Here is a 14,063-nt window from a genome sequence, read left to right on the forward strand (position 1 = left end):
TAGGAAGGGAGGAGCCGCTGTTGCTAAGCCAATCGGCTTGGTTTCCCCTGCTCTGAAATGGCCCTCCCTGCGGCTGGCTGAGCAGCACGGGTTCCGTGGTGTAATGGTTAGCACTCTGGACTCTGAATCCAGCGATCCGAGTTCAAATCTCGGCGGAACCTGATTCTTTTCCTCCTGTCGACAACTCCATCGGCCACTTTATTGTGAAATTTGAACAGGTTTGGAGGTAATGGAGCAGTTTCACAAACGTCAGTACAAGGTAGAGGTATGGCGGAGAGTACGTTGACTGGCTGCATCGCCGATGGCCTTGAATAGAACGGCCTATAAAATGTGGTGGGTACAGCCCAGTCCATCACGGATAAATCTCTCCCCACCATAAGATATAGGAACAGAGTAGGCCATTCGGTCCAGTGAGTCTGCTCCGCCATTCAATCATGGGCTGATCGAATTCTTCCAGACAATAGACAGTAGGTGTAGGAGTAGGCCTTTCGGCCCTTCTAGCCAGCACCGCCATTCACTGTGATCATGGCTGATCATACACAATCAGTACCCCGTTCCTGCCCCCTCCACATATCCCTTGACCCCGCTATCTATAAGAGCTCTATCTAACTCTCTCTTGAATGCATCCAGAGACTTGGCCTCCACTGCCTTCTGGGGCAGAGCATTCCACATATCCACCACTCCCTGGGTGAAAAAGTTTTTCCACATCTCTGTTCTAAATGGCCTACCCCTTATTCTTAAACTGTGGCCTCTAGTTCTGGACTCACCCTTCAGCGGGAACATGCTTCCTGCCTCCAGCGTGTCCAATCCCTTAATAATCTTATATGTTTCAATCGGATCCCCTCTCATCCTTCTAAATTCCAGTGTATACAAGCCCAGTCACTCCAATCTTTCAACATATGACAGTCCCGCCATTCCAGGAATTAACCTTGTGAACCTATGCTGCACTCCCTCAATAGCAAGAATGTCCTTCCTCAAATTTGGAGACCAAAACTGCACACAATACTCCAGGTGGGGTCTCACCAGGGCCCTGTACAGCTGCAGAAGGACCTCTTTACTCCTATACTCAATTCCTCTTGTTATAAAGGCCAGCATGCCATTAGCTTTCTTCACTGCTTGCTGTACCTGCATGCTTGCTTTCATTGACTGATGTACAAGAACACCTAGATCTCGTCGTACTTCCCCTTTTCCTAACTTGACTCCATTTAGATAGTAATCTGCCTTCCTGTTCTTGCCACCAAAGTGGATAACCTCACATTTATCCACATTAATCTGTATCTGCCATACATTTGCCCACTCACCCAACCTGTCCAAGTCACCCTGCTTTGTGTCATCAGCAAATTTGCTAATGTTACTTTTAATTCCTTCATCTAAATAATTAATGTATATTGTAAACAGCTGCGGTCCCAGCACCGAACCTTGCGGTACCCCACTAGTCGCAGCCTGCCATTCCGAAAGGGACCCGTTAATTGCTTCTCTTTGTTTCCTGTCAGCCAGCCAAATTTCAATCCATGTCAGTACTCTGCCCCCAATACCATGTGCCCTAATTTTGCCCACTAATCTCCTATGTGGGACTTTATCAAAAGCTTTCTGGAAGTCCAGGTACACTACATCCACTGGCTCTCCTTTGTCCATTTTCATAGTTACATCCTCAAAAAACTCCAGAAGATTAGTCAAGCATGATTTTCCCTTCATAAATCCATGCTGACTCGGACTGATCCTTCTACTGCTAACCAAATGTGTCATAATTTCATCTTTTATAATTGACTCCAGCATCTTTCCCACCACTAACGTCAGGCTAACCGGTCTATAATTTCCTGTTTTCTCTCTCCCTCCTTTCTTGAAAAGTGGGACAACATTAGCCACCCTCCAATCAGCAGGAACTGTTCCTGAATCTATAGAACATTGGAAAATGATTACCAATGCGTCCACGATTTCTAGAGCCACCTCTTTAAGTACCCTGGGATGCAGACCATCAGGTCCCAAGGACTTATCAGTCATCCTCACTCACCTGCATTCTCCCAATATCCTTTGATGCCCTGGCTAATCAAGAACCTATCTATCTCTGCCTTAAATACACCCAATGACTTGGCCTCCACAGTCACTTGTGGCAACAAATTCCACAGATTTACCACCCTCTGACTAAAGTTTTTTCTGCATCTCTATTCTAAATGGACATCCTTCAATCCTGAAGTCGTGCCCTCTTGTCCCAGACTCTCCTACCATGGGAACTAACTTTGCCATATCTAATCTGTTTAGGCCTTGTAATATTTGTAATGTTTCTATGAGACCCCCCCCCCCCATTCTCCTGAACTCCAGGGAATACAGCCCAAGAGCTGCCAGATGTTCTGCATACAGTAACCCTTTCATTCCTGAATCATTCTCGTGAATCTTCTCTGAACCCTCTCCAATGTCAATATATCCTTTCTAAAATAAGGAGCCCTTATATATGGAGCTTTGTTGCAGAAAACCAGCATTCATTCAGAGACCCACACCACCCAGGTCATGCAGGACGACTCCCAAGTCTCTTTGCACCTTGATTTTTTTTAAATTTCCTCCCATTTATAACATAGTTACGCTTTTATTCCTTCTACCAAAGTGTATGACCATGCACTGCCCAACACGACATTCCACCTGCCACTTCTTTGCGTATTCTTCTAATCTAAGTCATTCTCAGTCCACTGCTCGCCGCAACTTTTCATGTTCCTCAGCATTTGAATTGCCTACCAGACTGTGGCAACCAGTCAGGATCCTGCCAACATTACGACTGTAGAAGATCGTTTTCAGTGTCCAGCTGAACCACCCTAACCTCCTAATGTTTGAAGGGAAGTAGCTAACCTGACAGGTCAGGCAGCATCTATGGAGGGGAATAAACAGTCAACACTTCAGTCTGAGTCAAAACGTCGACTGGTTATTCCTCTTCGTAGACGCTGCCAGACCTGCTGAGTTCCTCCAGTAATTTGTGCTGATTTGTTCAGGATTTCCAGCATCTGCTGTATACCCTGAGTTTATGTGTTCCTGAACTGACTTCAGGCTTCTGTACCTCCAGCCCGATGGGAGCTGTGAGAAAATGCATGGCCTGGATGGAGAGGATCTTTAATGATGGATATTGCCATCTTGAGGCAGCACCTCCTGTGGATAGTAGAAAAGGTACTAGCATGGATAAAGCATTGGCTGATTGGCAGGAGGCAAAGCGCGGGAATAAAAGAAGCCTTTTCTGGTAGGCTGCTAGTGACTAGCGGTGCTCCACAGGAGTCTGTGTTGGGAATACTTCCTTTTACATTATATATCAGTTATTTTGATGATGGAATTGATGGCTTTGTGGCCACGTTTGCAGACAATACAAAGATACGTGTAGGACAAGTACTTTTGAGGAAGTAGAGACTACAGAAGGGCATAGACAGATTAGGAGAATGGGCAAAGAAGTGGCAGATGGAATACTGTGTTGGGAAGTGTATGGAAGAAGAAATAAAGGCATAGACTATTTACTAAATGGCAGGAAAATTCAACAATCTGAGATGTAAAGGGACTTCGGTGATGAGGAAAGCAAATGCAATGTTAGCATTCATTCTAAAGGTTCAAAGGTTCATTTATTATTGAAGTATACAACTCTGAAATTCTTCAGCTCTCTCTGTCGCCGTAAAATCAAGAAAGGAAAGAAAGGCAGCACGATCGCCAATCCCCAAATCCCACCCCCCCCCCAGCAAAAAAACCAAAAATGGAACAGGCACATCAACCCCAATTCCCTCCTCCAGCACGGAAAACAAACTAAATAAATCAGGCACATAATCCCTCTCCCCGCACAAAAAAACAAGAAGATTGGGCAAAAAAAACACAGAGTATTAAAACTATAAGACTGAAAAAAGAATCTAGTCCAAGTCCACATCCTAAATACATAAAAAACCTGGGCAACACTCTCTGGGTGCAGCAACAGGCTCTTCCCTCTCTGGTACAGAACAACCGATCAAAAGACAGGCAGCCAGTGCTCACCCTCTGCACTCACTTCAATCTCCCTCGTCACTTTAATCGGTGAACCATGGAAGCTATAATCAGCGAAATGGGGCCAAACATAGGTTTGCACCCCATCCTGCAGCCATTTCAAGAGGACTAGAATACAAGAGCAAGGATGTAATGTTGAGGCTTTATAAAGCACTGGTGGGGCCTCATTTGGAGTATTGTGAGCAGTGTTGGGCCGAGGATGTGCTGATATTGGAGAGGGTTCAAAGGGGTTTCACAAAAATAATTCTGGGATTGAAAGGCTTGTCATATGAGGAGCATTTGATGGCTCTGGGCCTCTACTCACTGGAGTTCAGAAGGATGAGAGATGACCTCATTAAATCCTATCAAATATTGAAAGGGCTCAGTAGAGTGGGTGTGGAGAGGATGTTTCCTATGGTGGGAGAGTCTAAGACCAGAGGACACAGCCTCAGAATAGAGGGACATTCTTTTAGAATGGAGATGTGAAGGAATTTCTTTAGCCAGAGGGTGGTGAATCTGTGGAATTCATTCATTGATGGCTGTGGAGGTCAAGTCACTGATTATATTTAAGGCAGAAGTTGATAGATTCTTCATTAGTTAGGGCATGAAGGGATACGGGAGATGGCAGGACTTTGATGCTGAGAGGGAAATGGATCAGCCATGTTGAAATGGCATGGAAGACTCGATGGGCCAAATGGCCTAATTCTGCTCCTATATCATATGGTCTTATGTTCTTAGATACAGCAGGTGTTGGGGAGGGATGGGTCTGTGATATATTGGACTGAGTCCTGTGGATATTCCCGATGGAGAGGGATTTGTCCATGATGTATCGGACTGAGTCCTGTGGATATTCCCGATGGGGTGGGATGTGTCCGTGATGTATCGGACTGAGTCCTGTGGATATTCCCGATGGGGAGGGATGTGTCCGTGATGTATCGGACTGAATCCTGTGGATATTCCCGATGGGGAGGGATGTGTCCGTGATGTATTGGACTGAATCCTGTGTATATTCCCAATGGGGAGGGATGTGTCCATGATGTATCGGACTGAATCCTGTGGATATTCCTGATGGGGAGGGATGAGTCCAGAGGACTGAATCCTGTGGATATTCCTGATGGGAAGGGATGTGTCCGTGATGTATTGGACTGAATCCTGTGGATATTCCCGATGGGGAGGGATGTGTCTGGATGGACTGAATCCTGTGGATATTCCCGATGGGGAGGGATTATTCCGTGATGTATCGGACTGAATCCTGTGTATATTCCCAATGGGGAGGGATGTGTCCATGATGTATCGGACTGAATCCTGTGGATATTCCCGATGGGGAGGGATGTGTCCGTGATGTATTGGAGAATGAATCCTGTGGATATTCCCGATGGGGAGGGATGTGTCCGTGATGTATCGGACTGAATCCTGTGGATATTCCCGATGGGGAGGGATGTGTCCGTGATGTATCGGACTGAATCCTGTGGATATTCCCGATGGGGAGGGATGTGTCTGGATGGACTGAATCCTGTGGATATTCCCGATGGGGAGGGATGTGTCTGGATGGACTGAATCCTGTGGATATTCCCGATGGGGAGGGATGTGTCTGGATGGACTGAATCCTGTGGATATTCCCGATGGGAAGGGATGTGTCTGGATGGACTGAATCCTGTGGATATTCCCGATGGGGAGGGATGTGTCTGGATGGACTGAATCCTGTGGATATTCCCGATGGGGAGGGATGTGTCTGGATGGACTGAATCCTGTGGATATTCCTGATGGGGAGGGATGTGTCTGGATGGACTGAGCCCTGTGGATATTCCCGATGGGGAGGGATGTGTCCGTGATGTATTGGACTGAATCCTGTGGATATTCCCGATGGGGAGGGATTTGTCCGTGATGTATCGGACTGAGCCTGTGGATATTCCCGATGGGGAGGGATGTGTCCGTGATGTATTGGACTGAATCCTGTGGATATTCCCGATGGGGAGGAATGTGTCCGTGATGTATTGGACTGAGTCCTGTGGATATTCCTGATGGGGAGGGATGTGTCCGTGATGTATCGGACTGAATCCTGTGGATATTCCCGATGGGTAGGGATGTGTCCGTGATGTATTGGACTGAGTCCTGTGGATATTCCCGATGGGGAGGGATGTGTCCGTGATGTATCGGACTGAATCCTGTGGATATTCCTGATGGGGAGGGATGAGTCCAGAGGACTGAATCCTGTGGATATTCCTGATGGGAAGGGATGTGTCCGTGATGTATTGGACTGAGTCCTGTGGATATTCCCGATGGGGAGGGATGTGTCTGGATGGACTGAATCCTGTGGATATTCCCGATGGGGAGGGATGTGTCCGTGATGTATTGGACTGAATCCTGTGGATATTCCCGATGGGGAGGGATGTGTCCGTGATGTATCGGACTGAATCCTGTGGATATTCCTGATGGGGAGGGATGAGTCCAGAGGACTGAATCCTGTGGATATTCCTGATGGGAAGGGATGTGTCCGTGATGTATTGGACTGAGTCCTGTGGATATTCCCGATGGGGAGGGATGTGTCTGGATGGACTGAATCCTGTGGATATTCCCGATGGGGAGGGATGTGTCCGTGATGTATTGGACTGAATCCTGTGGATATTCCCGATGGGGAGGGATGTGTCCGTGATGTATTGGAGACTGAGTCCTGTGGATATTCCCGATGGGGAGGGATTTGTCTGGATGGACTGAGCCTGTGGATATTCCCGATGGGGAGGGATGTGTCCGTGATGTATTGGAGACTGAGTCCTGTGGATATTCCCGATGGGGAGGGATTTGTCTGGATGGACTGAGCCTGTGGATATTCCCGATGGGGAGGGATTTGTCTGGATGGACTGAGCCTGTGGATATTCCCGATGGGGAGGGATGTGTCCGTGATGTATTGGAGACTGAGTCTACTACTCTCTACAGCTTTTTACGTTCCAGTGCATTCGTATTGCCGTACCAGACTGAGATACAGCCAGCCAGGATACTTTCAGAACTACATCTGTAGAAGTTTGTTTCGATAAGGTAGGGTAGCAGTGAGGGGGTGCTACACTGTCAGAAGAGCTATGAATCAATAGCACAGCCTCCACCCCCACCTCTCATAACACCATAAGGCAGAGGAGCAGAATGAGCCCATTTGTACAGTGCTGTGCTGTTTGATGTCTGTGTTTATGAGAATAGTTTCAGACGGAACCGGTGGTGGGGTGGAGATACGTCTCTACCAAAGGAGGTGTAAGACACTCCTTCACTCCGCTAGCCTGCAGGTCACCCTTGGGCAAGGGGTAGCACCTGCTTAGCTCCCTGATCAGGGTCAGGTGGTGGATGTCGTATGAGCAACTGGTGAATAACACAAGTCCTGGTTATGTGACCACTGACACGAGGCAGACAATCTCTGAAGAGTATTGATAAAGGCTGGGTCGGCCATAGTGTAAAGACACTGCTCAGAAGAAGACAATGGCAAGAACTGCTTCTGAGGAAAAATTTGCTGAGAACAATCATGGTCATGGAGGAGATGTGTTGCTGAGAACAATCGTGGTCATGGAGGAGAAGTGTTGCTGAGAACAATCATGGTCATGGAGGAGAGGTGTTGCTGAGAACAATCGTGGTCATGGAGGAGAGGTGTTGCTGAGAACAATCGTGGTCATGGAGGAGATGTGTTGCTGAGAACAATCGTGGTCATGGTGGAGAGGTGTTGCTGAGAAAAATCGTGGTCATGGAGGAGATGTGTTGCTGAGAAAAATCGTGGTCATGGAGGACAGATGTGTTGCTGAGAACAATCGTGGTCATGGAGGAGAGATGTGTTGCTGAGAACAATCGTGGTCATGGAGGAGAGATGTGTTGCTGAGAACAATCGTGGTTATGGAGGAGATGTGTTGCTGAGAACAATCGTGGTCATGGAGGGGAGGTGTTGCTGAGAACAATCGTGGTGACGGAGGAGATGTGTTGCTGAGAACAATCGTGGTCATGGAGGGGAGGTGTTGCTGAGAACAATCGTGGTCATGGAGGAGATGTGTTGCTGAGAACAATCGTGGTCATGGAGGAGATGTGTTGCTGAGAACAATCGTGGTCATGGAGGAGAGGTGTTGCTGAGAACAATCATGGTCATGGAGGAGATGTGTTGCTGAGAACAATCATGGTGATGGAGGAGATGTGTTGCTGAGAACAATCGTGGTGATGGAGGAGATGTGTTGCTGAGAACAATCGTGGTCATGGAGGAGATGTGTTGCTGAGAACAATCGTGGTCATGGAGATGGAGGAGAGGTGTTGCTGAGAATAATCGTGGTCATGGAGGAGAGGTGTTGCTGAGAACAATCGTGGTCATGGAGGAGAGGTGTTGCTGAGAACAATCGTGGTCATGGAGGAGAGGTGTGTTGCTGAGAACAATCGTGGTCATGGAGGAGAGGTGTTGCTGAGAACAATCGTGGTCATGGAGAAGAGGTGTTGCTGAGAACAATCGTGGTCATGGAGGAGAGGTGTTGCTGAGAACAATCGTGGTCATGGAGGAGAGGTGTTGCTGAGAACAATCGTGGTCATGGAGGAGAGGTGTTGCTGAGAACAATCGTGGTCATGGAGGAGAGGTGTTGCTGAGAACAATCGTGGTCATGGAGGAGAGGTGTGTTGCTGAGAACAATCGTGGTCATGGAGATGGAGGAGTGTTGCTGAGAACAATCGTGGTCATGGAGGAGAGGTGTTGCTGAGAACAATCGTGGTCATGGAGGAGAGGTGTGTTGCTGAGAACAATCGTGGTCATGGAGATGGAGGAGTGTTGCTGAGAACAATCGTGGTCATGGAGGAGAGGTGTTGCTGAGAACAATCGTGGTCATGGAGGAGAGGTGTTGCTGAGAACAATCGTGGTCATGGAGGAGAGGTGTTGCTGAGAACAATCGTGGTCATGGAGGAGAAGTGTTGCTGAGAACAATCGTGGTCATGGAGGAGAGGTGTTGCTGAGAACAATCGTGGTCATGGAGGAGAGGTGTGTTGCTGAGAACAATCGTGGTCATGGAGGAGAGGTGTTGCTGAGAACAATCGTGGTCATGGAGGAGAGGTGTGTTGCTGAGAACAATCGTGGTCATGGAGGAGAGGTGTTGCTGAGAACAATCGTGGTCATGGAGGAGAGGTGTTGCTGAGAACAATCGTGGTCATGGAGGAGAGATATTGCTGAGAACAATCGTGGTCATGGAGGGGAGATGTGTTGCTGAGAACAATCGTGGTCATGGAGGAGAAATGTGTTACTGAGAACAATCGTGGTGATGGAGGAGATGTGTTGCTGAGAACAATCGTGGTCATGGAGGAGAGGTGTTGCTGAGAATAATCGTGGTCATGGAGGAGATGTGTTGCTGAGAACAATCGTGGTCATGGAGGAGAGAGGTGTTGCTGAGAACAATCGTGGTCATGGAGGAGAGGTGTGTTGCTGAGAACAATCGTGGTCATGGAGGAGAGGTGTTGCTGAGAACAATCATGGTCATGGAGGAGAAGTGTTGCTGAGAACAATCGTGGTCATGGAGGAGATGTGTTGCTGAGAACAATCGTGGTCATGGAGGAGATGTGTTGCTGAGAACAATCGTGGTTATGGAGGAGATGTGTTGCTGAGAACAATCGTGGTCATGGAGGAGATGTGTTGCTGAGAACAATCGTGGTCATGGAGATGGAGGAGATGTGTTGATGAGAACAATCGTGGTCATGGAGGAGAGGTGTTGCTGAGAACAATCATGGTCATGGAGGAGAGGTGTGTTGCTGAGAACAATCGTGGTCATGGAGGAGAGGTGTTGCTGAGAACAATCGTGGTCATGGAGGAGATGTGTTGCTGAGAACAATCGTGGTCACGGAGGAGATGTGTTGCTGAGAACAATCGTGGTCATGGAGGAGATGTGTTGCTGAGAACAATCGTGGTCATGGAGGGGAGATGTGTTGCTGAGAACAATCGTGGTCATGGAGGAGAGATGTGTTGCTGAGAACAATCGTGGTCATGGAGGAGATGTGTTGCTGAGAACAATCGTGGTCACGGAGGAGATGTGTTGCTGAGAACAATCGTGGTCATGGAGGAGAGATGTGTTGCTGAGAACAATCGTGGTCATGGAGGAGATGTGTTGCTGAGAACAATCGTGGTCATGGAGGAGGTGTGTTGCTGAGAACAATCGTGGTTATGGAGGAGATGTGTTGCTGAGAACAATCGTGGTCATGGAGGAGATGTGTTGCTGAGAACAATCGTGGTCATGGAGGGGAGGTGTTGCTGAGAACAATCGTGGTCATGGAGGAGATGTGTTGCTGAGAACAATCGTGGTCATGGAGGAGAGGTGTTGCTGAGAACAATCGTGGTCATGGAGGAGAGGTGTTGCTGAGAACAATCGTGGTCATGGAGGGGAGGTGTTGCTGAGAACAATCGTGGTCATGGAGGAGATGTGTTGCTGAGAACAATCGTGGTCATGGAGGAGAGATGTGTTGCTGAGAACAATCGTGGTCATGGAGGAGAGATGTTGCTGAGAACAATCGTGGTCATGGAGGAGAGGTTTTGCTGAGAACAATCGTGGTCATGGAGGAGAGGTGTTGCTGAGAACAATCGTGGTCATGGAGGAGAGGTGTTGCTGAGAACAATCGTGGTCATGGTGGAGAGATGTGTTGCTGAGAACAATCGTGGTCATGGAGGAGAGGAGTTGATGAGAACAATCATGGTCATGGAGGAGATGTGTTGCTGAGAACAATCGTGGTCATGGAGGAGAGGTGTGTTGCTGAGAACAATCGTGGTTATGGAGGAGAGGTGTTGCTGAGAACAATCGTGGTCATGGAGGAGAGGTGTTGCTGAGAACAATCGTGGTCATGGAGGAGAAATGTGTTACTGAGAACAATCGTGGTGATGGAGGAGATGTGTTGCTGAGAACAATCGTGGTCATGGAGGAGAGGTGTTGCTGAGAATAATCGTGGTCATGGAGGAGATGTGTTGCTGAGAACAATCGTGGTCATGGAGGAGAGAGGTGTTGCTGAGAACAATCGTGGTCATGGAGGAGAGGTGTGTTGCTGAGAACAATCGTGGTCATGGAGGAGAGGTGTTGCTGAGAACAATCATGGTCATGGAGGAGAAGTGTTGCTGAGAACAATCGTGGTCATGGAGGAGATGTGTTGCTGAGAACAATCGTGGTCATGGAGGAGATGTGTTGCTGAGAACAATCGTGGTCATGGAGATGGAGGAGATGTGTTGATGAGAACAATCGTGGTCATGGAGGAGAGGTGTTGCTGAGAACAATCATGGTCATGGAGGAGAGGTGTGTTGCTGAGAACAATCGTGGTCATGGAGGAGAGGTGTTGCTGAGAACAATCGTGGTCATGGAGGAGAGATGTGTTGCTGAGAACAATCGTGGTCATGGAGGAGATGTGTTGCTGAGAACAATCGTGGTCACGGAGGAGATGTGTTGCTGAGAACAATCGTGGTCATGGAGGAGAGGTGTTGCTGAGAACAATCGTGGTCATGGAGGAGAGGTGTTGCTGAGAACAATCGTGGTCATGGAGGAGAGGTGTGTTTCTGAGAACAATCGTGGTCATGGAGGAGAGGTGTTGCTGAGAACAATCGTGGTCATGGAGGAGATGTGTTGCTGAGAACAATCGTGGTCATGGAGGAGAGGTGTTGCTGAGAACAATCGTGGTCATGGAGGAGAGGTGTTGCTGAGAACAATCGTGGTCATGGAGGAGAGGTGTTGCTGAGAACAATCGTGGTCATGGAGGAGAGGTGTTGCTGAGAACAATTGTGGTCATGGAGGGGAGGTGTTGCTGAGAACAATCGTGGTCATGGAGGACAGAGGTGTTGCTGAGAACAATTGTGGTCATGGAGGGGAGGTGTTGCTGAGAACAATCGTGGTCATGGAGGAGATGTGTTGCTGAGAACAATCGTGGTCATGGAGGAGAGGTGTTGCTGAGAACAATCGTGGTCATGGAGGAGAGGTGTTGCTGAGAACAATTGTGGTCATGGAGGGGAGGTGTTGCTGAGAACAATCGTGGTCATGGAGGAGATGTGTTGCTGAGAACAATCGTGGTCATGGAGGAGAGATGTGTTGCTGAGAACAATCGTGGTCATGGAGGAGAGATGTTGCTGAGAACAATCGTGGTCATGGAGGAGAGGTGTTGCTGAGAACAATCGTGGTCATGGAGGAGAGGTGTTGCTGAGAACAATCGTGGTCATGGAGGAGAGGTGTTGCTGAGAACAATCGTGGTCATGGAGGAGAGGTGTTGCTGAGAACAATCGTGGTCATGGAGGGGAGGTGTTGCTGAGAACAATCGTGGTCATGGAGGAGATGTGTTGCTGAGAACAATCGTGGTCATGGAGGAGAGATGTGTTGCTGAGAACAATCGTGGTCATGGAGGAGAGATGTTGCTGAGAACAATCGTGGTCATGGAGGAGAGGTGTTGCTGAGAACAATCGTGGTCATGGAGGAGAGGTGTTGCTGAGAACAATCGTGGTCATGGTGGAGAGATGTGTTGCTGAGAACAATCGTGGTCATGGAGGAGAGGAGTTGATGAGAACAATCATGGTCATGGAGGAGATGTGTTGCTGAGAACAATCGTGGTCATGGAGGAGAGGTGTGTTGCTGAGAACAATCGTGGTTATGGAGGAGAGGTGTTGCTGAGAACAATCGTGGTCATGGAGGAGAGGTGTTGCTGAGAACAATCGTGGTCATGGAGGAGAGGTGTTGCTGAGAACAATCGTGGTCATGGAGGAGATGTGTTGCTGAGAAAAATCGTGGTCATGGAGGAGAGGTGTTGCTGAGAACAATCGTGGTCATGGAGGGGAGATGTGTTGCTGAGAACAATCGTGGTCATGGAGGAGAGATGTGTTGCTGAGAACAATCGTGGTCATGGAGGACAGATGTGTTGCTGAGAACAATCGTGGTCATGGAGGAGAGATGTTGCTGAGAACAATCGTGGTCATGGTGGAGAGATGTTGCTGAGAACAATCGTGGTCATGGAGGAGAGGTGTTGCTGAGAACAATCGTGGTCATGGAGGAGATGTGTTGCTGAGAAAAATCGTGGTCATGGAGGAGAGGTGTTGCTGAGAACAATCGTGGTCATGGAGGAGATGTGTTGCTGAGAAAAATCGTGGTCATGGAGGAGAGGTGTTGCTGAGAACAATCGTGGTCATGGAGGACAGATGTGTTGCTGAGAACAATCGTGGTCATGGAGGAGAGATGTTGCTGAGAACAATCGTGGTCATGGTGGAGAGGTGTTGCTGAGAACAATCGTGGTCATGGAGGAGAGATGTTGCTGAGAACAATCGTGGTCATGGAGGAGATGTGTTGCTGAGAACAATCGTGGTCATGGAGGAGAGATGTGTTGCTGAGAACAATCGTGGTCATGGAGGACAGATGGGTTGCCCATGTCATACAACACAGCACGTGATGATGGTGATCAGGTGGAAGGTCCATCGAATGGCGGAGCAGCAGGAGAACGGGGAGGCTGAGATTTTGGTGCTAGGAAACAGATTTTTGGGCCCACATTGTTTCTGCTGACCTTCAAGTACTCATCGACACTAATCCCATTTCCTTCCTTCCCGGCCTGGCTGGTTCACGTGGTCATCCAGATGCCTCTTCAATGTTCAAATTCATTTATTGTCGTTCAACCATACACAACCCTTTATTTATCTATCGTCCATGTGTAGAGTCTCTTAAATATCCTTAATTTATCTGCTTCTACCACCACTCTGTGTGTAAAAAAACTCCCTCTGATATCCCCCTATACTTTCCTCCAATCACCTTAAAATTATGCTCCCTTGTGTCAGCCATTTCCACCCTGGGAAACGTCTCTGCCTGTCCACTCGATCGTAATCCCTGCATTTTTTGACTGGAGATGAATCGTGTCTGAATCGTTGTAAGGTTTTAGCAATTAAGCTGACAAAGTGCAAAAGATATACATTAAAATAAAGAATTTAGCACACGCTGGGAAGAGTCAGTAAGTTCCCACAGCATCTCAGCTCGAGTGTGACTTGTTGTGAGAAGGTATTTTAAGCAAGTAAGAAGTGCCAGACCCAGTCCGAGGGGGAGGGAAGTGCCGGAGAATTTAAAATATTGCCCCTCCCACTGCCTATAATCTGCGGG

At 48.2% G+C, this 14,063-nt stretch overlaps 1 protein-coding gene and 1 non-coding gene across 2 annotated transcripts in view; both read left to right on the plus strand.

The window, feature by feature from the left end:
* Window positions 1-89: 89 nt before the first annotated feature.
* Window positions 90-161, plus strand: trnaq-cug (transfer RNA glutamine (anticodon CUG)). Its single transcript has one exon. It is a non-coding gene; the product is annotated as a tRNA-Gln (tRNA).
* Window positions 162-10,800: 10,639 nt separating this feature from the next.
* LOC140726047 (neuronal acetylcholine receptor subunit alpha-10-like) overlaps window positions 10,801-14,063 on the plus strand; it is a 53,839-nt gene continuing 50,576 nt past the window's right edge. The window contains exon 1 of the mRNA XM_073041942.1: window positions 10,801-10,883. Within this exon, the coding sequence (XP_072898043.1) occupies window positions 10,801-10,883 (83 nt within the window). The remainder of the gene's footprint in view (window positions 10,884-14,063) is intronic.

The sequence above is a fragment of the Hemitrygon akajei genome, chromosome 4 (assembly GCF_048418815.1).
Source record: "Hemitrygon akajei chromosome 4, sHemAka1.3, whole genome shotgun sequence".
NCBI lineage: Eukaryota > Metazoa > Chordata > Chondrichthyes > Myliobatiformes > Dasyatidae > Hemitrygon > Hemitrygon akajei.